We start from the raw sequence: 24,313 nt of genomic DNA, 5'->3' as shown, positions 1-24,313 counted from the left end.
ACAGTCCAAACACACTAAAACATAGGTATTATTATCCCTCATTTTATAGCAGAGGAACATGAACTTGAGGTTAAGAAACTTGTATAAAATCATACAACCAGTAACACCTAGAAGGGCCAGGACTCATCCTAGGCCTTTTAAGAATATTTAAGAATGCTATGCTTCTCGGAATCACCTTCCAAATAAACTACTGTGTGAAATTATTTGTCTCAGGGTCTGCTCTCAAGAAATCTTAAACTTGGAAGAAAAGATAGTATAGATGAAATGATGTAAAGAAGAAAAATTTATATAATGTGCTGAGCACAGTTTTTGGCACATTGTAAGAGCTCATTAAATGATTGTTATTTTGTTGTTGTTGCCTTACTGCTTCTTTCTTTGTTTCCTTCATTTACTAGAATGTAAGCTTTTTGAGAGAAGGGCTTTTTTCCCCAGTGGTGTCTCATATTTAGAACAATGATCAATGAATATTTGTTGAATAAATAGATTAATACATTTTAGGGACTTCTCTGGTGGCACAGTAGTTAAGAATCCGCCTGCCAACGCAGGGGACACGGGTTCGAGCCCTGGTCCGGGAAGATCCCACATGCCGTGGAGCAACTAAGCCCGTGCACCACAACTACTGAACCTGTGCTCTAGAGCCTGCAAGCCACAACTACTGAGCCCACGTGCCTAGAGCCCGTGCTCCACGACAAGAGAAGCCACCCAAATGAGAAGCCCGCACACCACAATGAAGAGTAGCCCCCACTCGCCACAACTAGAGAAAGCCTGCGCTCAGCAACAAAGACCCAATGCAGCCAAAAATAAAATTAATTAATTAATTAATTTAAAAAAATAAAGTGCTTCAAAGGACTTCCCTGGCAGTCCAGCGGTTAGGACTCTGTGCTTCCACAGCAGAGGGCATGGGTTCGATCCCTGGTCAGGGAGCTAAGATCCCGCATGCCACGTGACACAGCCAAAATAAATAAATAAATAACAATAATAATAAAAAAATAAAGTGCTTCAAGAAAAGAACTGTCAACAACTCTACATCTGGCAAAAAATATCCTTCAGGAATGAAAGTAAAATAAAGACATTCTCAATGAAGGCTAAGAGAATTTATCATCTGTGGGCCTGCTGTAAAAGAAAGTCAAAGGAAGTTCTTCAGGCTGAAGGGATATGACCCCACAGATAAACTTGGAAGTTTAGGAATAAACAAGGAGCAACAAAATATGAAAAAAAATACATTTTAAACACTTGATAAATGTGAGAATATAGAGGTATGAAATAGACTCTATTATTTTCTCCCAAATCACATTTCTCTTAAGAATCACATGTTTCTGTGCATTTCCTGACACCTGAAGTTTCCAAGATGTCAACTTTCAGTGATGTTTTAGCTGTCTTTTGAAGAGGACATCTTACAGCATATGAAGAACTCACTAAAACATTTTTATGAATCTCAAACTTTTGTTTTCAATAATGAATTTCATTTTCTGAACTCTCTGCCTGGAAAGTTTTTCTCCCAGATAGCCACATTGCTTCCTGCCTCTCATCTTCAGGTCTATACTCAGAAATCACCTAATTCCTAATTAAACTGCACCTCATAGCATCTCTCCCTTGCTTTAATTTTCCCTTTGCAATTATCGCCATTTAAAAATGTATTCCACTTATTTTTGTTTGTAGTTTGTCTCACCCAACAAGAATGAATTAAAGAACTTTGCCTTTTCCCCCTATTAATTTTCCTAATACCTGATATATCATCAGTGAAATATCAATGAATGTATGTGAAATGAATGAATCTCTCCAGGTCATCAAGGAAAACTGTTTTTCAAAGAAAGAGGATAGAAGAGAGTCTGTTGCAAGACATACTAGGAACCCTGAAATAGTCTGGTAGAAAAAGGGATGGCGGCTGGGGAATTTTCCTGACTAGAAGACTGGCCACCAAGACCACCAGTAGTCCACTGTGTGAGCTCAGAGCTTGTCAGAGATTGATAAGAGCCAAAAACAACCTGACAGAGGCAAAGGTTTAAAGAAAAAAACTTGGAAGGCTGCCTTGGGAATATAATGGGTTTGGGAGTGCCTAGAAGCAGTGAGTCAGGCTGTCAGAAGCTTAATGAGCTATCAGAAACACGAAGAAGGGTCCAGGCAAAGCAATAAGCCAGAGAGCAAGAATCACACAGATGCCAGAGTTTTAGCTGAGGTACGTTAGCTTTTTGAGTCACCTGTCATTCTTTTATCTTCTTCCTTTTTTTTTTTTCCTCCTCCTTGTCACCTTGACTAGCCTGAATGAGTACTGGTACACCCTCATGTATTCTTTTTTTCTAAAGAACTCTTTTTTTTTTTTTTTTGCCCCAGATTTAAAAAAAAAAATTAACTTTTTACTTTGTATTGGAGTATAGCCGATAAGCAATGTTCTGATAGTTTCAGGCGCACAGCCAAGCTACTCAGCCATATATATACATGTATCCATTCTCCCCCAGACTCCCCTCCCATCCAGACTGCCACATAACATTCAGCAGAGGTCCCTGTGCTATACAGTAGGTTCTTTTGGTTATCCTTTTTAAATATAGTAGTGTGTACATATCCATCCCAGACTCCCTAACTATCCCTTCCACCCTTCACCCCCCCACGCCCGGCAACCATAAGTTCGGTCTCTAAATCTGTGAGTCTGTTTCTGTTTTGTAAATACATTCATTTGCATCGTTTCTTTTTAGAGTCCTCAGATAAGCAATATCATACGATATTTCTCTTTCTCTGTCTGACTAACTTCACTCAGTATGACAATCTCTAGGTCCATCCATGTTGCTGCAAATGGCATTATTTCATTCTTCTTTTATGGCTGAGTAATATCAGATGTGAACTTGTTAACGGTTGATCCCCAAATTCCACCCCACCTCCATGGGTTGTATGTGTCTTTTTTTAAATAAACACACCCCAAATCTCTGTAACATATGGACCTCCAGGATCAGGAGGGGTGTCTGGGAAGTACCTGGCTCGGGTTGGCCAGAAGGGCACATTTCCACCTCCCAAATAAGTGCAAAGACACTTTTAGTTGCAAATGACAGAAAACGAATCCAAACAAGTTTGAGCACAGAGGGGAAATTTTGGACTTATTTTACTGAAATGCCAGGGATAGAGTTGATTTATGGCTAAAATCAGCAGCAGAAGTAATTCGTCAGGGCTCCAGCTTTTCTACCTGCTTCTCTATGAGGAGGAACTGATGGCAAACAGAACTCTGACCATATCCCACCAGCTTACGTTCCATAGTAGAAAGGAAACTCTTCCCCCATATCTCTGCCAGAAATTTCTCTCAAGGAATGTTCTAACTGCCCTGGCTTAGATCATGTGCCCACCCATTGGCCATGAGTCTGGCCCCCTGATTGACAGTCTCTCTAAGATTAGAGTGGGGAAGGAAAATTCCCCAGTGAAAATGTAAGATGTTGTCACCAAAAGGAATATGAATGAATTCTGGACATTTTAAAACAAATGTCGACAAACACTTGACAAATCATGGTTGATCAGTTAAAATGACTGTAGAAAGTTTCTCTTGACCAGTGTTCCATGGGCCTCAGTGGATTGGTATGTGTGGAAATGCATGCAAAATTCTGCCTATATGTGAATCTGTCCAGGGAGGGGTCCATACTTCAATGAAGTACAAAGGATTCCAAGGTGGGAGGGTAGCAGTGCTTGGAAAGGAAATGCTTCCTTCCCATCCTCACCCACCATTAACTTCCCCTGACTTAATAGAGCCCAAATGCAAAGCCATGTGAGACAATGTGACATAGTACAAGGTATAAAGATAAGGACTTTTGTTTGATTCCTTAGTTCTCATTAAATTCTCTTTATCTCAGTTTAATCACTTGTTAAATGTGGATCATAAGACCTAATTTGCAGGTTAAAATAGTTCAACACAGTTCTTGGCACATAGTGGGTTTCCAGTGCATTGTTGCATTTATGTCACAACTGAGTAAGCAACAGAGACTCCCCAGAAGTGATTTGTCCTAACCACCACGCCATCCTATTTGTAATAGGTCATGCTGTTTAACAGTGAGGGATCCAGTCCTACTTAACTATTCTAGACAAGTCACTTGAGCCCTCCCTTTAACAGCGTTTTCTGTCAGTAGAGCCCAGAGAATGTTTTAAGGCTATCAGCCACTTTCATTCTGCTTGCTATATTTGTAAACCACTTCTGAAGCCACCTACTGCATTCCTTTGTCAAGCCAGCTGGGAGAATTTCCTAAAGAGGCCTGTGCTACCTTCAGCTACAGATTTCTAGGTGACCTTCACTGTGCTTTTGAACACACAGAAGAGCAGACCCAACCCCCAAAGTTGTATTCGCAGGAGAGAACCTCTCACTTTCCCCAGTGTGAAAGGAAGAAGAATCAAGCTTATTAACACCTACAATAAAATCAGATGCTGAAGCTTTGCTTTCATAACTACCCAGGATAATTTGTTAGTGAGCAAAAATAGAACAGAATATAATCATATTAGAATGATAGAGAATGTAGAGGATCCTGCATCAATTCTCCAGTTTCAAAAATCTAATGTGCAGGATTGATTTTTTAGAAAAAGTAGAGTTTGCATGTTAGTGGTTGAAAAGTTTGTCTTGGAATTAATTGTCATGTATATATTTTATGAAAAACTGGAAGTTTGTAATTTTTTAATATGGTGGCACAACCATATTTGCATAAGGTTTTCCATGTGAATTTGGTGTTTTGACTTTTCTAATTAAGGTCATTAATTTATCATTTCACTGAGTCATTCAGTAAATCTTTATAGATGGCCTGCTTTATTTTAGGCACCATGGTGTATTTGATATTTGTCTGAACTACTAAACAAATTGAAGTTATTCTGTAAACTGAGAGTTAAGTTTGATGTTTAAATATTTTTTAAAAAGGTCTCTCTTCACTTCTAATTCAATAATGAAAGAAAAAGCATCGAATTTTAAAATTTATTGTTACTGTTGTCTTAACATATTTAAGTCATGGATGTTATCTTAGTGAAATGTCAGCATACAATACTTTAATTTAAAAATTCATAATAAAGTTTTATTATGTATTGATTATAATATTATTGCTTCATGCAAGAGAAAGATGTTAAGAATGTAATATGAAAATGATATATCCAGGGACTGTTTCATTCTTGTTTTTCCTTTGATGTAATTCATTTCTACACTAACTAACATGAGAGGAATGTCTGATGATTCTCAAGCACAGTAAATCTTTATCTTTTGTTTTTTCTGAATGAATTAGGTTTACATTCTTTGTTTTTCTATATCCATTTATTATTTAATTTAACATTTATATTAAATCCCTGCACATACTAATGTGATGTGCTGCTTCATATGAAAATGTTGTTTTCAATAATGTATTCCTTTGAAAATTATTTTCCCATGAGATATCATTAGGACTTCTGCTAGCTAAATAAACAAGCAAAGTGAGTAAATAAATAAAGGAGTAAAATATTAGTTTTTAATGAGTAAGATACACACCAAAATAAACAGATATATTGTAAAAAGTATAATGGCTAGGTACACTTTCTCTGAGAAGTAGGTTTTTCAGCTGCCTTTTGAAAGCTGAGATTGTGTCAGCTGTAGTCTGAGCTGGGGAAAAATCCTTCAGGCAAGAAGATCAGCAAGTTCCTCAGTTCTGGGTGAGAAAGTGCCAGGTCTGTTTGAGGGACAGAAAGGAGGCCATTGTGGCAGAAGGGATCATGTAGGGTGTTACAGACCTTGTTAAGAAGTTTAAAATTATGCTAAACAAGTTGGGAAAACAGAGAGGTTCTTTGGAAAGCTGAAGAGTGACACAATATAACTTAAGTTTAAAAGATGAATCTAGCTGCTTTGTGGATGATAAATTGTAGATGGGCAAGGATGGGAGTAAGGGAACCAATTATTTGGTGATTGCAGTACTACAGGAGAGAAGGGCTTTTACAGAGTTGTTCTTCATTATGTGGTGATATGCCCTTAAGAAATGATAAGTTATGTGTTGAATTGCTGGAGGTCATATGCAAAATCACTTTTTCTCATGAATATATCATTGACATGTGGGCAGCAATGGCAGGCAGCAGGACACATACCCAATCTCTCGATGTCTTTTGTTTACTTGATAATTCTTTGTCTGTGTGACATGTTGGTCTCATAATTTCAACATATAATTTTAATGATTCAATATTTATTTAATATAAATATTCAATATAAATATAAAATTCAATAAATATTGAATCATATTAAACTTATATGCTTAATATGTGCTAAATACTATGGACATTGATTTCCCCTAGAACCAATACTGACTCAATATCTGAGTTGATACTATAATAAAACTTGCCAAGAAACAAATAATTTATGGTATTAATATAATGTAAAATATTTTCAAAATAATATGTATAAATAGCAAATATATTTTTTAAATGCTAGAATGTGATTTTCCACTCTGTATATTATTAAGAGCACTTAAACTACAACTATCTGAGAATCTGTTTCTTAGTTCAAAGTATCATGTGTATAAATCTGAGCTAAAATTTTGCAAGAATTAATTGCCTTCTGAGAATTTTTTTTCTGTAAATTAACTATATTTGGACTAGAAGTACTAAAATAATGGCCGTTAAAATAATGACAATGAGACCAATTTAATTTTAAATGCTCATGATAGTAGTACAAATTGTTTAAGTCTAGCTTCTTTATTTGCTTGTTTTAAAATTGCAGATGTGCTGTCTCTTAGGGAAGATGAATGTGCTCATAATTAGTTTTTAGTCGTCAATTTTCTGATTTATCTTTCTTTCATACTTTAAAAATTCAGACTAATACAAATTTTACTACATTTCATAAGTTAAATTAAAAAGTAATTTCTGAATTAATAACACATGGATCATGCCACTGATTTAAAAACATCTCAAGCTAGATAGATACATTTTCCAACTAAAAAGTATTTTCTTAATTTCACGTTCCTATAAATATTATAAATATTATTCGAAATGCTAGCTTAAATTTTAGAAATATTGTTGAACTAATAATATGAGTAAAATTTAATGTTTATTTTCTGACTATTTGTTTGTATTCATTAGTTCTTAGCCACATTCAAGTAAACTCAGTTTTCTTATACTTCATGCTCTATTTTAGATTTTAAAGGCATAGTGCTTTTATTTTGCAGATTGTTGCCTTGCGTGAACAAAATGTTCATATACAAAGAAAAATGGCATCAAGTGAGGGATCCACAGAGTCAGAACATCTTGAAGGGATGGAACCTGGCCAGAAAGTCCATGAAAAGGTATGACACATATGACATGCTCTTACGTGGAAGTGTTTACTTGCTATATCGTTTGACAGGAGTATGAAGTATTTGTGTAATTCATGTAATAAACATTACTGTGTTTTGACTTGTTGATCAAAAGTGCATTATTATTTCCTTTATCATTAATTGCTCCTAATTTGATTCTCTCAAAAATAATATATGTGTGGATTTATGCACATATATATATTTGAATTTCTCATTACTTGCTATTAACTTGATTCTCTTAAAAAGAATTTAATTACATATCTGTTTGAACATATCTATAATTGAATAAATTATAAATTGAATAAATATCTAAATATATCTATATATCTCTATAGATATATTAATAATCTATATCCAGGACTGTTTAAAATACAGTAACAATAATTTTGATTTATAAGTGATATTATGTACAATTCGTGACTAATCTGTGGCTTATCACTGCAAAAACTTCTTTATAATATCTTATTTGACTTATTTTCCATGTGTTTGATAAGACTACAGCAGTACTCCAGTTGATGAAAATTTACATTAAAAGATATCTGAAGTCATTAGACTTTTACTGTTTTTTAGAAGAAATTGATTTTCCTTTCGGGTGGGGCATAGACCCAGGCCAAGGAAACCAACAGTCTGTTTGGCGCTTTTCTGTGCTGAACCACTTGTTCCCAGCACAAGAGAAAGAAGGGCAGTTGCTGGTAGGTCTGGAATCAGATTAAGATTACATAAGCATTTGCACATCCTGTGCATGAGACTTAGACCATCTCCTGGATATTTGCAAGTTATAGCCCTGGATGCTTGAGCTCCTTAATCATCAAGATCTCATAAATCAGGTAGCTAAATTGGTGTCATTGTGAATATCAGGAGGTTTTAAAACATAGCGACTAAGAAGCAAGTGACTGTACCACAAAACAAATAGCACTAGACTTCTTATCATAATAAATTGAGCCCTTCCTCATTCATCCAGTTGAAACAAATGGAGGGGCTTCGTATGTTTCCTCCTTCAACTGTAAAAGCAAAAGAAGCCAAGTAAACCAGACATTTCCTGAGACCGCCATCAATTCTGGTGGCTGAGAAGCAAACAACTCTTCATTAAAGGCTTTACTATTTTAGCCTTTATCAATGTATTTTATAGAAATCTTAAGGGAGGTATTAACAATAAGCTACAATCTGACAGCTAGATTTCATGAGCTATATTTTGTGTACGGCCCCGGGCGTCCCCGGGAGTCCCGACCAGCAGGACAAATCCTTGTGAGTCTGAGGAGGAACCTGTGGGGGTTGAAAAAAGGGGGAAGGGCAGGAGACGCGAAAGAATGGAGGCAAGACAGAATCCTGATCAAGCCTCAAACTTTTATTGCTGCGGTAGCTGTATTTATACACTGCAGAGAAAGGGGGGCGGGATTCAGAATGAGGGAAGTACTTGGCTAATCATCATTGGTGCTGCGTGCGCGGGCTTTCATTTTAGGCGCGAACTTCTATCTCATAAATCAGGAAGAGAAGCAGGGTGTCGGCCATCTTCTAATGGCGAAAACTTCTTGGCTCCCAACAATATTTCAAATTTGAATAAAACTTATTTCTCTTTTCTTCAGATAAGTAAACTGGCATTAATTCGGTAAATAAACCAGCAAGCTCTTTAGGGCATTTGCACACAATCCTCAGTTTAGGAAACTAACATGTCATTTTACTATTACTGTTTCATTTTAATTATGTCATCAGTAATACAGTGCTATACCTTTCCTCAGAGAATTACAGAATGACATTGATTTGAGTACGAAAATGGACTTTATGGTCATCTAGTCTTTTTCTTAGAAGTCTTCAAAATATAGTGATGCCATATTATGCTTATCTGGACGAAAATTAAAGAAATATGCTTTCAAAGGCATAAAGAACTTAAGATCTTGTCTATTCGATAACAAACCATTTGGTGCTTAAAGCATTCCTCTAGTACTTCTGGGGAGTGGTGTACTCATACATGTAGTTTTGTTCAAATATTATTTTTTTTAAGATATAACCCCTAAATATTTAGGCATTATAGAATATAAGACAATTCATGTCAGATTAATTTTCAGAAACTGATTACAGTATTAGGATGAGGACCTGTGAATAAATGATGCTTGTCTCTATTGAACTCAACAGATAGTGGTATATACGTGGAGGTTTCTGAGTATTTGAAGACTTAAAGTACTTGTCTTTAACTTTCTTTGCCTTCCAGTTCTCGGTGAAGGCATTTCAGCCAGTGTAGAAGAGAAATTCTGTGCCATTGCTGACTCACTCACACTTTTTTATAGATGTAACTAAAGATTTTTAAACATTGTAATTATCGGCATACTTTTTTTTAATTTCCCAGAATTGTAGGAAGAGTGATTTCCAAATGCTTTGAAATAATGATATACTAGTATTTTTTAAAATATCATGCCCCTATCCTGCAATGTAATCCTAAAGTATATGTCATATATTTTTTTAATTTTAAAAATAAATAAACTGTGCTTTAATTCATATTACTCCTTAGATGATTCAAGAAAGCACTTTAAAAGTTTTATTTATATCATATTTCTTTGCCTGATATTTCCTTTGTTTTCAACTTTATTGAGATATAACTGACATATAAGATTATATAAGTTTCAGGTGTGCAATGTGATGGTTTGCTCTACAAATTGTGTAAAGTTAAGGTATACAGTGTGATGATTTTGTATAAGTATATATTGTAAAATGATGATGATAAGATTAGTTCATCACCGTGTGTGTGTGTGTGTGTGTGTGTGTGTGTGTGTGGTGAGAACATTTAAGATTTACTTTCTTACCAACTTTCAAGTATACAATATTAACTATGGTCACCATGCTGTACATTAGATCCCCAGAATTTATTCATCTTCTAACTGCTGACATTTTTTGATAAAAGCTGAAATAATATCCTAATTATTATTTTTATCATCCCTTTATAAATACTGCTAAATTATGCACCTGAACATTATAAATCATCTTTTTGAAATTATCCCCTTTAACAGGATTCTTTAAGGTATGTTAATACCATTGAATAACAAGTGTTATAGGATTGTAATTTAAATCCTAACACTTAATTTTTCAGTAACAAGTGTTTAAAAGGTATATTAAAACAAAGGAAAAGAGAATATTATTTTGGAGTGTCTATGTAGCGAAGGTTATCAGCGTAGGATGACTGTAGTATTAGTGTATAAACTGCAAAGGGGTTGTTGGGGAGGAAACATGAAACTATTGTCAGGTGCTGTGGAGCTGTCAGAAAGTGACTTGCAAATCCTAGTCACAAGGATCGCCCTTTGTTTAGGGCAGTAAAGTTACTTAAATTACATAGTCAGGGTGGGTTATTAGCCAACAGGAGAGGTTTTACGGCAGTGGCTTGAAAACTCTGTTGACAAAATAGTTGATAAAAATAGTCTCATAAAAGCACACTCTGAAACAGGCCTACTACTCATAGAAAAGTTGTGTAATTACTACGAACATTTTGAAAACAAAAATGAAAAGAAAAAAATAAGCTTAACTGAAACAATTTTGTTTCTGTGTGCCATGGATTTAATCAGGTGTTGTAGAAGAACGTAATTATCCACGGGATAATAAAAAATTTTTCAGAATACTAAATTTTACCTCATTAAAAGTTCAGGGCTAGGATCCATAACTTTCTTCCTGCTGCTTTCCAGAGAGGAGCTAACTTGTGAAAAATAAATTTTAATAAGCATGCTTCTCTTGTAAAAGAGATAGTAATGCTCCTGGCTCATATATTCTGTACTTCCAGTTATTTTTTCCAGCTGCAAATGTTTGCTAAGTAATGTGGGTAAGTAGTATGTTAGACAGTGGTTGAGATTCAGAAGACATTCCCTGTAAAATTTGCAGGAGTGAAAATAATATGCAGTGAAAATAATCTGCCCAAATTAATATTGCAAAACATGATGAATAAAGTGGTGTCAAAAATGATACTAGAGTTTAAAGGAGAGATACATTAATTGTGACAGGAAGTGTCAGAGAGACAGTGTGGAACGGTGCCTTGTTTGAAGTCAGTAGACCTGGATTCAAATCCCATCTCTGCCAATAACTACCTGGGTGTCCTTACTCTGTAACCTCCCTGAGTATCAGTTACAGGTAAATAGTCATGCCTAACTGGTAGCTTCGTTGTAAAGAATAGAAACACTGACTATGAATGACAAAATTCTTGACACATTGATTACAAGCAATAAACAGTATGGTTATAATATTTATTAATACTGTGTTCTCATGGTCATTCATTTTTCAATAAATATTTAGCGGTGACCTTACTGAAGTGCTGGGAAATTTGTCCTGTTCTGGGTGGTTGGGACGCTAATGAATAGGGCAGATGAGGGCACAGACAATAAGCACATACATGTAAAAGGGAGTGAGTGTGATCAAGGGGCAGGTGTGAGGTGGGTGGGGAGGATAGGTAGACATGGCACTGAAGAGCTTTTCAGGAGGTGGAGTTTGAACCGGAACCCAAAAGAATACAGAGAGTTAATGGAAAAGCTTAGAGTTTTTGAAACAAAGGAAACACTAAGTGCAAATGCACTGACAGTGGGAAAGAGCTTCTTGGTACATTCTTGGGAAGAAAGGATGGCAGGGTAATGTAGTCTAGCTGTCAGGAGAGGGAGAAGCAGGAGACAGGCCACACAGGGGCACTGAGCAGGGACCAAATCATTTAAGTTCTTGTCGGCTGTATTAAGGAGTCCAATTTTATCTTCAGAGCAATGGGAAAACATAGAAGTGTTTTAAACATGGAAGCATCTTGATTAGATACTTTAAAAAAAATCACTTGCACTACAACTTTATGTCCATTTATCATTTTTTCACATATAATACTTCTGAAGCAGTTAGAGACTTTTTTTCCTTTTCTTAATTTTACAGACAATGAAATTGATGCCTACTTAGAAAAACTAAATGACTTATTTGTCCAGAGCAGGACGAGAACCCCGGTGTTCTCACCTCCTTTGTACTGTCATGTTCCTTCATGCCAGGATGCTTTCTCTAGGTGTTATTATTGATTTTTGAAAATTCATTCTAATTCAACCTTATTTTTTTCTGATCCTTTAGTCTTTCATAATTACACATATTTATTTGTCTAGAGTTGATTATTTTATTCTACTTGAGTATGATTTTTTTTTTAATTCCTTACTTTTTTTTCCCAAAAATCTCTATTATATTTTTTTACTCTGAACAGATGCTCCAAGGCAGTAGCATTTAAAAATTTTAACTAGTATGAGTATGGCTTTTAAACCTGGGCAAGAGGGGTCCACAATTTAGCAGGTCTATCTCTGGCCCTCTGTGCCTCTCCCTAAGGATGTTGAGTCCATGGGACCAGGGGAAACTGCACAGGTGTGAGCCACACCAGCACCCCTTTGCGACCACATGCCAAGCTCCTGGCAGCCCAGACTTTCTGACCAAACAGACCTTAGCCTTCAGGGCCTTTATGAGCTTGTTCCTAGGAGCAACATCTGTCCCTGCCTGCCCTCCAGTGCACCTATCCCTGGACCTAAGAAGAGACCAAGGGATACCTGTTTCTTGGGTCCCACGGAGTTTGAAAGTGCTGACTGAGGTATCCACATACATACAGGTAAAATAGACCGGTATTCTGGAAGGAGCTGAGGCTGAGAAGAGAAGGAAAGCAGGCTACAGTCCAGGGCCATATCTGGGTAACTAAGTTCTGGTGTGGAACTTCAAGGAGTCTGAGAATTACTCATTCTGGCCTAAAAGCCAGTGTGAAGGTATTATTTCAAGGAAGATAGTAGGACATATTTTTATTTGACAGTTTGTTAGCTTGATTTATAATTGTTACATATTTGGAGTTATGGCTTGTATGCCTCTCTTTGCTCGTTTGCCTTGGGCTCCACAAACACTAAGGACCCACCTGTCTGCTACCCACTGTAAGAAATATGATTTAGTTGCAACATTTTACTACGCACGCACACACGCACATATGTGTGCACGTGTATGTATACCTCTGTGTGCATGAGGGTGTAAAACTGAAGCTGAAGTTTCACAAAAGAATAGTTACACTTTACTATATGCAATACATTTTGATATTTTTTGTTCATTAGTGACTGAGGAATTACCATAGTTCTTCCCAGAGCTAAGGGTGGCTGATCTTTCCAGTGATCACACAACAGCACATCCTTGGCACGTCATGGGACGTCCTTTCCAAACTGGCTGGCCTCTTCTCACCTCTCAAGCTTCTCTGCTTGTCACCCCACTTTGAACTTAACTACTCTGAATGAACCGAGCTGATGCTTCCCTTTTCAAAAGTGTTGCTCTCGTTATTCTCTCCTCTTAGAATTTGACGTTAATTTGTGACTGTTCTTTAAATTAATAAAATGCAACATAATAATTGGGTAATATGTAAATGTGCAGGCTGAATAAATATAAAATCAGAAATATATTTTTGTTTGCATTTTTTCAGTTCTTTAATTCATGCCAGATAGGCAGAAGAACTTGGCCAAAAACATGTAAAACAAAATGAAGAATCGGTAGCAAGAATAATTCTGAGATCAGAAAATCTAGTAATTGTGTAATGGTTGCATTCTGTGCATGAAGGACACTGAGCTGAAGTTTTATAAAAGATGAAACATGGGATGTGCCTTTACCAAAATTAAGGGTTTTGTGGATTTTTAGTGATACAAGGCTATTTTAGACTGAACCACCAAGGACAAAAATGGGCACTTAGAGAAAGTTAATATGACTATGTGAGCAATATGCACCTCAGTAATGACAAAAGACCTTTATTTCCTCATGCTCTTGTGCCATATTATGAAATACCATAATATACAGATTCTACACAGTCTCATACAGACCTGTTAGCTGTATATTTAAATGTTTGGCTTATGAACATACCACATATCTATTTAAAAATACTATAAGATACCATTTATCACAAATGCTATTCTTTCCAAGATCTCTGCTATGTTCCGGCTGAAAGCCCTCATCCATAGGGATGTGTCCAGTTATTAACTGTATTTTACCCATTTTTATATGCCTTCTTCACTCCACGTCAACTACTGCCAGTAACTGTTCATCCAAAAATTCAGTTCTTTGTTAATTGTGGCTTATTTTATGCATTATTGATTAAGCCTCAATTTCTTCTCTGTATCAAAGATAATTATCATTTGAATTTTTTTACATCTGAATAACCCTAACAGAATATTTTCTTCTGTGTGTTGATCCCCTATATAGTGATCTAATTTCTCATAATGACATGATAATAAAGTGTATACTTCTCTTTTAATTCATCAATTGAATTTTCAAGCAATGAAACCAAACAGAACTATGGGGTTTATGAATTTGCCATTTTGGGATTGGCACACCTCCTAGCAAAAAGAAGGTCCAAGTATAGCCCTCGACATACGAGGCAGGAGTGGCCTAGAGGACTACGATTGGCTAGAAAAGGGCCCAGAAGAGGCAAGGTTAGGCTGTTTCATGGTTCATCCATATGCACAGGAAGTTAGACTGTATCAATTTTATAGGAGTTGAGTATCAATTTTATAGGATAGGAAGATTATGACCAAAAGTCATCTTTTATATACAATGGCAAAAATAAGAAGTAAAAATCTTCTAATGTTGTATGGGAATTTACTCAGTTCAAAACAAATCTCTCTCTGAATACAGTGACTGGATTTTTATGCTTTCACTATTCTTTTAATAGATGGGAAGTGAAAGTGGAATTGACTCCTCTATCTTTTTTTTTTTCTAATTTATTTTTGGCTGCGTTGGGTGTTTTGTTGCTGTGCGCGGGCTTTCTCTAGTTTCAGCAAGCAGGGGCGCGCGGGCTTCTCATCGTGGTGGCTTCTCTTGTTGTGGAGCATGGGCTCTAGGTACCCGGGCTTCAGTAGTTGTGGCACATGGGCTCAGTAGTTGTGGCTCGCAGGCTCTAGAGCGCAGGCTCAGTAGTTGTAGCGCACGGACTTAGTTGCTCCGTGGCATGTGGGATCTTCCCGAACCAGGGCTCAAACCTGTGTTCCCTGCATTGACAGGCAGATTCTTAACACTGCACCACCAGGGAAGCCCTGACTCCTCTATCTTTAGTAACAAATTTAGTATCATTTATATTATTAGCCCAGATTCGAGAGAAGCAGAAAAAAAATTTTTTGCTGAAGTAGGATAGTTTCAGACTTTAAAAGGCTGAGTGATTCACAAGAGTTTGACAGAAAGTTTGTTCATTTATCTCTGTCCTATTGGCATAATTTGAGTGTCTAGTCTGTGACAGGGACTCTGCTTTCTTATATGGATATAAAGAAGAACAAATACTTTCCTTCCCTCTTCATTGCTTTGTCTGGTCTTTAAGCCAATCCAGGAGAATTTTTAAGTCTATCATTCAGATGTTCTGCAATTGGCCTAATTTTATTTTTCACTTTGGTAGAGTTTATCCATCTTAACATTTCTCATGAAGCACGAGTTCCCCAGAAATTTAATGGATGTTTTACAGAACCCACTCCCACAAAAAAAGAGATTTTTCAGGACAAGAATATTAATACATATAATGCTATACAATTTTGAACTGTTATTTTTACTGTAGTATTTATTAAAATTTATTAAAATTGCCCAAGAGGAAACATAGTACACGGTGTTTCCTAAACTTGTATGACCAGAAATTCCCTTTATTTGCAGGAGAATTGCACATGCCAAAATGAGTACTCTGAAAAATATTCCTTAATGCTGGCTCTGGCCTTTCAAAGACAGGCAGACTGTTCTTCAAAGCTGTCTGTAAACCTCATTAACAAAAGGGCTACATGCCAATGAGAACAAGATAAATAACTTGTACAAAGCCCTTTACATTTGCCAAAAGTACTTTTACATAGTTGTTTCATTGGATTCCTGTAATAACCCTGTGATGTTTGTAGAGCAAAGATTACTGGCTCAAAGTCACACAGCTTGTGAGCAGGATGAGCCGAGATAAACAGTGTAACAAGTATACAAATATTAAAAGTGAACATGGGTGAAAAAGGTGGCATATAAACTACCTGGTTTCATGGATTTCAAAATATAAGAGTATTTACTTTAAGCAAAGTCTTAAATCTGTCCAGATGTCTAAAAGCATGAAAGAGCTTATTAGGCTGAGCATGAGTCTTCAAAAAATCAAAAAAAAAAAAAAAAAAAAAAAACCTTAAAGAAAACTTTGTGACACCCGTGAGTTAAACCATGTGATGTCTCCACAATCATGTAGTCAAGTGTACTGCTCCAGCAATTCTTACTGTGCTCTCCTTTGCCATCAGTTTTTTTCTTCATCCATCCCATTCCTATAGCATACAAAGTTCTTCCAACTTAAAAGAAATTCTCTTTTAGTCCTACTTATACCATCAGTTATTGCTCTATTTTCTACTCCCCTGTGCAGCAAAGCTCTTCGAAAGGGTCATCTACTCACTGTCCCCAGTTGCTTTCTGTGCTTTCTTTGTAAACCTATTCCAGGAAGGTCTTTGCTCCACCACTACACAGAAACCTCTCCTGTTACCATCATCACTAATTTTATATTGCTAAATACAGTGGCCAATTCTCAGCCCTTCTTGAGTTGATGTCATAGTTGTTCACCTTCTTTTTTTTTTATTATTAGATTCTCCTTTATTTTTCACTTGCAGTATAGGAAACTTCACTCTGTTTTTCTCTTCCCTCACCAGTGGCTCATTCTTTTCTTGGACCATATTCTTCTTCCTGACTTCTTTTTTTTAAGCATCTAGATATGTACTTTATGTCCAGTGAGTTTATTTTATCCTGAGAGTTACATTAAATTTGCTTTAAACTCCTATCCCCATCCAATGGAAGCTCCTATATACTTCCCAAGATTTTTTCAAATTCCAGAAAGTTTACATTCTCACGGTCAGACCTTGCTCTAATATTTATTTGTTTGTTTGTTTGTTTATTAAAGTATAGTTGATTTACAATATTGTATTAGTTTTAGGTGTACAACATAGTAGTTCAGTATTTTTATAGATTATACTCCATTTAGAGTTACTATAAAATATTGGCTATATTGCCTGTTTTCTTCTTGAATTCTTAATGTTGAGGTGACCCAGGGCTCGGTTCTCCATCTTTTCTCTCAGTGATTTCAATCAGCCTCATAGCCTTAAATGCTGTCCATATGCTAATGACTTACAAATCTTTACCTCTACAGACCCTACAACCAAGTATATATATCCAACTGCCTATTGAACATCTGTCATCTCCACATGTGTATCTAAAAGTCACTGAACCTTAAAATGTCAAAAACCTTACCTTTTGATATTCCCCTCCAAAATTCCCTGCATCTTCTCCATCTCAAATGATAGGAATCTCACCTTTCCAGTTGTTCAATCTAAAGAATTTGGAGTTATCCTTAAGTCCTCCCTGTGTCTCACACCCCACATCAAACTGTAAAGAAATTCTGTTTGCTCTACTTTCAAAATATATCCAGAATCTGCCACTTCTCACCACTTCCACTAAGCACTCTACTCTAAACCACTATCATCTCTCACCTGGATTATTGTAATCACCTCCTTCCAAGTCTCTCTGCTTCTCTTGTGGGCCCTTATTGTCTATTTTTAACATGACATGAATCAGAGTGATGCTTTAAAACATAAATCTGAACGTGTCAATCATATGCTCAAAACTCTGCGAGTGTTTCCCATTTACACAGGCTCTGCATGATTTGACTTTCCTCATTCTATGACTTCATCTCCACCATCACCCCAGCCACACTGGCCTCCTGTTGACTTCCGACTTGCTCTTCCTTCTGTCTAGAATGCCCTTCTTCCAGATATCTGCGTGGCTATCCTCACTTCCATCAAACCTTTGTTCAAATGTCATCAATATATTCTGACATTCTAATATAAAGTATGATTCATTTATTTATAATGTCTATAATTTATAGTCTGTCACCCCAGCTAAGAATAAACTCCATAGAGTTTAATTATAATATCAGCTTTCAAATTCCCATTTTAAAACCCTATTGATATTTTCACTGAAATTGCTTAAATAAATTAATTAATTTGGGGAGAATAGTCACTTCTATGATATATTGTCTTGCCATCTGTAATATGGTTTGAGTCTTCATTTATTTATGTATTGTTTTATGTTCTTCTATAAAATTGTTTAATTTTTCACATAGAAGTATTGCAGATTGTTAGATTTTGTTTCTTACATATTGGTTCAGTATAGTGTGGAATAGCATGGGTCAGAATGGTATGCTTGACTTTATAGTCTTCAAAGTATCACTTCAAATTCGGTGGCCCCTCAAAATCAAATGCCACCCACGTACTATTGCAATAACCCACTGACATACGAGCTAAATGAAACCATTCCATACCAATCACTGGCCTGGTTTTCAAGTTCCACTAACAGTAGTGTCATTCCCTAACTGAGTGGTTCTTCAGAGGTTTTCCTTTCTCCAAGTTATACCAGACTGAGGCTTAGTTTCACACTTAAGTTCCCAAATGCATCAAGATGACTGAGCCAGGAAGGTTTTTCCAGTCTTAGCCACACACCAAGCTGGAACCTGCTGACATTGGATAGTGAACTCAGGTCTCAGTCCAGACTCTTACTTCCCTCGTGGTAAGTTCTCCTTGTGAACTCTTGGAGCCCTTTCTGATGTAGTCAATTGTCTTAGTCTGTGAGAGAATTTGAAATAACACTGAACTTCATAATTAAATGGAGAGCAATTGAGTCTCTCAACATCATGAATCATTAGAGAAATGCAAATCAAAACTACAATGATATATCATCTCACACCAGTCAGAATGGCCATCATCAAAAAATCTAGAAACAATAAATGCTGGAGAGGGTGTGGAGAAAAGGGATCACTCTTGCACTGTTGGTGGGAATGTAAATTGATACAGCCACTATGGAGAACAGTATGGAGGTTCCTTAAAAAACTAAAAATAGAACTACCACACGACCCAGCAATCCCACCACTGGGCATATACCCTGAGAAAACCATAATTCAAAAAGGCACATGCATCCCAATGTTCATTGCAGCTCTATTTACAGTAGCCAGGACGTGGAAGCAACCTAAGTGTCCATCAACAGATGAATGGATAAAGAAGATGTGGCACATATATACAATGGAATATTACTAAGCTATTAAAAAGAAATGAAATTGAGTTATTTGTAGTGAGGTGGATAGACCTAGAGTCTGTCATACAAAGTGAAGTAAGTCAGAAGGAGAAAAACAAATACCGTATGCTAACACATATATATGGAATCTAAAAAAAAAAAAAAAGAAAGAAAAATGATCATGAAGAACCAAGGGGCAAGACGGGAATAAAGACACAGACCTACTAGAGAATGGACTTGAGGACACGGAGAGGGGGAAGGGTAAGCTGGGACTAAGTGAGAGAGTGGCATGGACATATATACACTACCAAACGTAAAAGAGTTAGCTAGTGGGAAGCAGCCGCATAGCACAGGGAGATCAGCTTGGTGCTTTGTGACCACCTAGAGGGGTGGGATAGGGAGGGTGGGAGGGAGAAGCAAGAGGGAGGGGATATGGGGATATATGTGTATGTATAACTGATTCACTTTGTTATAAAGCAGAAACTAACACACCATTGTAAAGCAATTATACTCCAATAAAGATTAAAAAAAAAAAAAGTCTCTCTTTTCCTCTCCCTCCAGAGGTTTCATGCTAATTATGCAACCCCCCACCCCCACCCCATCAAGACACTGTGGAAGAAATCATTTATCAAGGCTCCACTAAATATTCTTCCTCTGGGGCAGGGTGTATACTTTTCTTATATTTACATATCTAAAAGGACTCCTTAGTAATTCTTACAGCTAGAAAGATCCTCTTCAGTGTTACTTCTTTATTCTATAGCTGAACAAAGAAACATTTGAAGACTTTCAATTGAAAACAAAAATAAAAAACAATAACAAACAAAAAAACTCCTTATGTACAATTCATCTCCTCGTATCTTCTAATTATATAGATTAAGAATTTTACAGATGAGTGTTTTTCCACATTAATAATTCAATATTTTTATTTCATGTTGTAATATGAGAAATAGCTACTTTTTATATTTATGAGTGTTATTAACATTGATCATGGCAACATTAGAAATTTCTCATCTTTTATTTAGATTTAAGACACTATAAAAATGAAGTATATTTCTATTAAGCCACATACATCAGCTAGTGAATGATGTGTATTCTAGTTTAAGCATTATAAGAACTTCAGAATGACAAGAGATTCCTCAGATGAAAAGATCCTTAAATTCAGTGGAAATTAAAAAGTGGCCTAGAATTTCTGTAAAGATAATAAATCTGTTTTATACTTATTAACAAAACATTATTGATCACATTAAACTAAGAACCGACAAGCAAAGGTCTATTGCTGGATATTTTAATTGAATAAAATTATCAGGAATTTACTTAATCATAATGAGTTTGCAGATCTCAGTGTTGAACAGTAAAATTATTAATGGAGAAGTAACTATAAGAAATCATCTGGGGGGCTTCCCTGGTGCCTCAGTGGTTAAGAATCTGCCTGCCAATGTAGGGGACACAGGTTCGAGCCCTGATCCGGGAAGATCCCACATGCTGCAGAGCAACTAAGCCCGTGTGCCACAACTACTGAGCCTGCACTCTAGAGGCTGCGAGCCACAACTACTGAAGCCTGCGTGGCTAGGGCCCATGCTCCGCAAAAAGAGAAGCCACTGCAATGAGAAGCCTGCGCACCTCAATGAAGACCCAATGCAGCCAAAAATTAATAAATAAAAATAAATACATTTATTAAAAAAAAAATCATCTGGTCTAGAAACCTTCCAAGCAGGGCAATATTTAGTCAATTCTATTATAGAGGTTTGTTTCTTCTAATCATTCGGAATTAAGAGATAAAGTCAAGTCGTTCCATTTGAAATATTACATTAAAAAATAATTAGTTGATTCTAGGGTCTACTATTCTTGGGTCTGTTATCACATCTTTTATTACATATATTTCACCAACAATTTTATTATTGTATTACTTTGAAGCTTTTCCTCTTTATGCCAGTTTTTTAGGTTTGATGAATAAATTACATACAGTTATTAGTCAAGTACCTGGATAATATAGATCTGTGGTTCTTAACCTCAACTAAACATTGCAGTTACTTAGGGAGATTTAAAAACAATTATATGTCTGCACCCCACCCTTGGATATGGTCTAGAGTGGTTTCCATTCTATATTTTTATTCAGTTCTTCCAAGGATTCTAATGGTTGAGAATAACTGATGTGGAATACAAATATTAGTTCTGCTTTGTCATAGGCTCTAGGTTTGCAGGGATTGTAAATAAATGATTTACATATAATGAAACAGATTTAAGGAATCATTGTGGAATTAGAAGTAACAGCTGTGAATTCTGTGCTGTAGAATTTCAAATCAAAGACAAAATGTTGTTATTTGTTGGACAAGATTTGAAACCTGAAGTCAGGTCTGATTTTTGAGAGCTAAAAGCAATATGGAGATTAACAACAGCAGTGTAGGCAGATGTCCAAAAGCCATAGCCTTGAAGCATTAGAAATGCCCAGAGCTGAATTGCTATCTGGTCCTTATAAATTTGGTTAATTGGTTGCTTTATTTGGTTTATTCTTTTTCCCCACATTATGCTGCATTTAAGCAGGAGTCTTCATATTCTGAGCACCCAACCTAGTGTCTGGCATATGGTAGAAGCTAAACAGAGTTTTGGTGATTGAATGAATAAATGAAACAATAAGTAGGTTTAATGAATGGATAAATGAAATGATAAATGAACAAGAGAGAATGAACAAAAAAAGAGAGAGAAAATTGACAAAAGAAGGAAGAAAGGAGAGGGGTAGGTAGAGAGAAAGTACAGACTCCTAAGAATATGAAACTGGAATGCCTTCATTCAAATCTTAATCTTACGACTTTTTAGTAGTGTGACCTTAAGCAAAATATATTCTGTGCATCAGTTTCCATTTCTGTATCCAATAGGTTGTTACAGGGATTAAAGAGTTTATGCACATAATTCATGTGGAGCAGTACCTGACACTTAGAACTTAATAATGTTAGGGAAATGGAGTAATTGTTACAAATGAAAGCTTAGAGCCAGAAAAATTTTTAGCTATAAGTTCTTGGGTAAGTACTCAATAGATGTTAGCTATTATTATAATTTGTCATTATTCTAATGAAAGATACAGTCTTATATGGGGATTTGGAGGCAAATCCAAATTTGAGAATTTGAAGTAAAATGGGGAGTACAACGATCTCTTGGAATAAAAGGAAATATTTGCTAGGGTATCAGATTGACTGAAGTCTTCCAAGTCCCTTCTTTGGTCAAGGCCTGGTCTCAGATTTACTCATATAGTCCACATACAGACTTCATTATCAGCCTATGGAATCCCTTACTGGTTCCGTCTTTCATTCTGTTATGTATATTTCTTTCATCCTAATACATTGATGACTCGCATGGAATTTACAATGAACTATCAGCTCTAATTTTTGTTACTTATTATTTTTATGCCTATGAACACTTCCTTTTTATGGATTTGGGGTTTTCTTCTTTATTCTTTGTTCTACATTTCTTTTGTACTACATTTCTCTTTTCCTCACAGAATGAAATATATTTTATTACTTTCCTGTTTTAAGGATTTCTTCATATCCGCTAAAGAATTATTGGTGCTGGATATTTACGTTAATGATTGAAAATCTTAGTGTAACTTCTTTGAGCAGACAATCAATAATTCATCTCTAACCATAAAATTTTATAGAACTATTTTCAAAAATGAAATGGAACTGCTTATTGTTTACCCCTTAAATGCTGATGAATTTTAAGTATATCTGTGCCTCTAATATCTGAATTAATAGTAGGATAAATTCCTAATTTCCACTCTTTAGCATCTTTTTCTATTTTCTCTAGAAAGATTAATAAACCATGAGAAGTAAAATGCGTAAAAGAAAAAAGAGCTTTTTGAAATTCATTAGGAGAGAATCCAAGACTTATGTTTTAGTCATGAAAAACATGGGCAGGGAGGTGTCAAAAATGTACAAGTCAAGTTCAGAAATATGTTCAGAATAAAGTTTAAATTATCAGCTGCCATAGTGACTGTAGTTAACAATACTGTATTGTGTATTTGAAAGTTGCTAAGAGAGTAGATCTCAAATGTTCTCACTACAAAGTAAAAATGGTAACCATGTGAGGTGATGGCTGTGTTAACTAACCTTACTGTGGTCATCATTTCACAATGTATATATACATCAAATCATCACTTTATATACCTTAAACTTGCACAATGTTATATGTCAGCTATATCTCAGTAAGTCTGGGGAAAAACTGTCTACTGCCAAGTGTAATAGCTCCTGAGGAAAATGAAAAAGATCAACCAAATATTCATTCCGCATGGGCAGCACCATCAAACTCTAAAAATTTATAATTAACATAGTTCCTAAATCCTCTGGAATAGCTTGTGAAGAAATATCTATCCAAGGGAGAAATCAATTATTGTTATGTTAATATAGCAATTTAAATGCCCTCTATTCTGTACACTAAAGAGGCACTCTCATCACTTAAAAGCACTGTGAAAAACTATTTATTATTATGTTTAACAAACTGCTATTCTTTGGCAGGAGAGCAATGTATGGCCACAAATATATGCCCAAAATAAGTAATAAACATTAAAGGAGCAAAAAATGCAGAATTAAAATGGTCACATTAGTAATTTAATTGTACCACTGTTTTGTAAACATGTTAGAGTATTCTTTAATATATGCTAAAGGTAGAAGTAGAGTGAAAAAAATATTAATGGTTAGGTCATTTTGCCGGTGATTATCAAATTCAAAGAGAGACCTATTTCCATTTTTTACCTGGTATAATATGGAAGAACATGTGTAAATTCCTGGCTTCATCTCATGAGAAGTCACTGTGACTGTGACATGATGAGGCCTCTGGGGCTTCATTTATTCCACTTGGTTTTACACATAGGCTGTCTATTTTGACCCTATTATTTATTTTAAGGTGAATTTATAACAATGCTTTCCTAATTTTACTTCAAATTTTTCCACTCTTATAGATAATTCATCTGTATAATGCTTTTAAAACAGGATAAAAGAAGACTAAATTCCCTGTCATAAACTTTATAC

At 35.8% G+C, this 24,313-nt stretch overlaps 1 protein-coding gene across 13 annotated transcripts in view; it reads left to right on the top strand.

Moving 5' to 3' along the window:
* Window positions 1–24,313, top strand: part of PPFIA2 (PTPRF interacting protein alpha 2) — a gene marked incomplete at both ends in the record, with an annotated part of 468,557 nt that overhangs the window by 314,838 nt on the left and 129,406 nt on the right. For all 13 annotated transcript variants that reach the window (XM_082667019.1, XM_082667016.1, XM_082667015.1 and 10 more), the window contains one exon: window positions 7,128–7,244. In XM_082667019.1, coding sequence (XP_082523145.1) covers window positions 7,128–7,244 — 117 coding nt within the window. The remainder of the gene's footprint in view (window positions 1–7,127; window positions 7,245–24,313) is intronic.

The sequence above is a fragment of the Grampus griseus genome (genome assembly GCF_964374135.1).
Source record: "Grampus griseus genome assembly, chromosome: 11".
In the NCBI taxonomy this organism is placed as follows: domain Eukaryota; kingdom Metazoa; phylum Chordata; class Mammalia; order Artiodactyla; family Delphinidae; genus Grampus; species Grampus griseus.
This window is presented reverse-complemented; position numbering and strand designations above follow the sequence as displayed.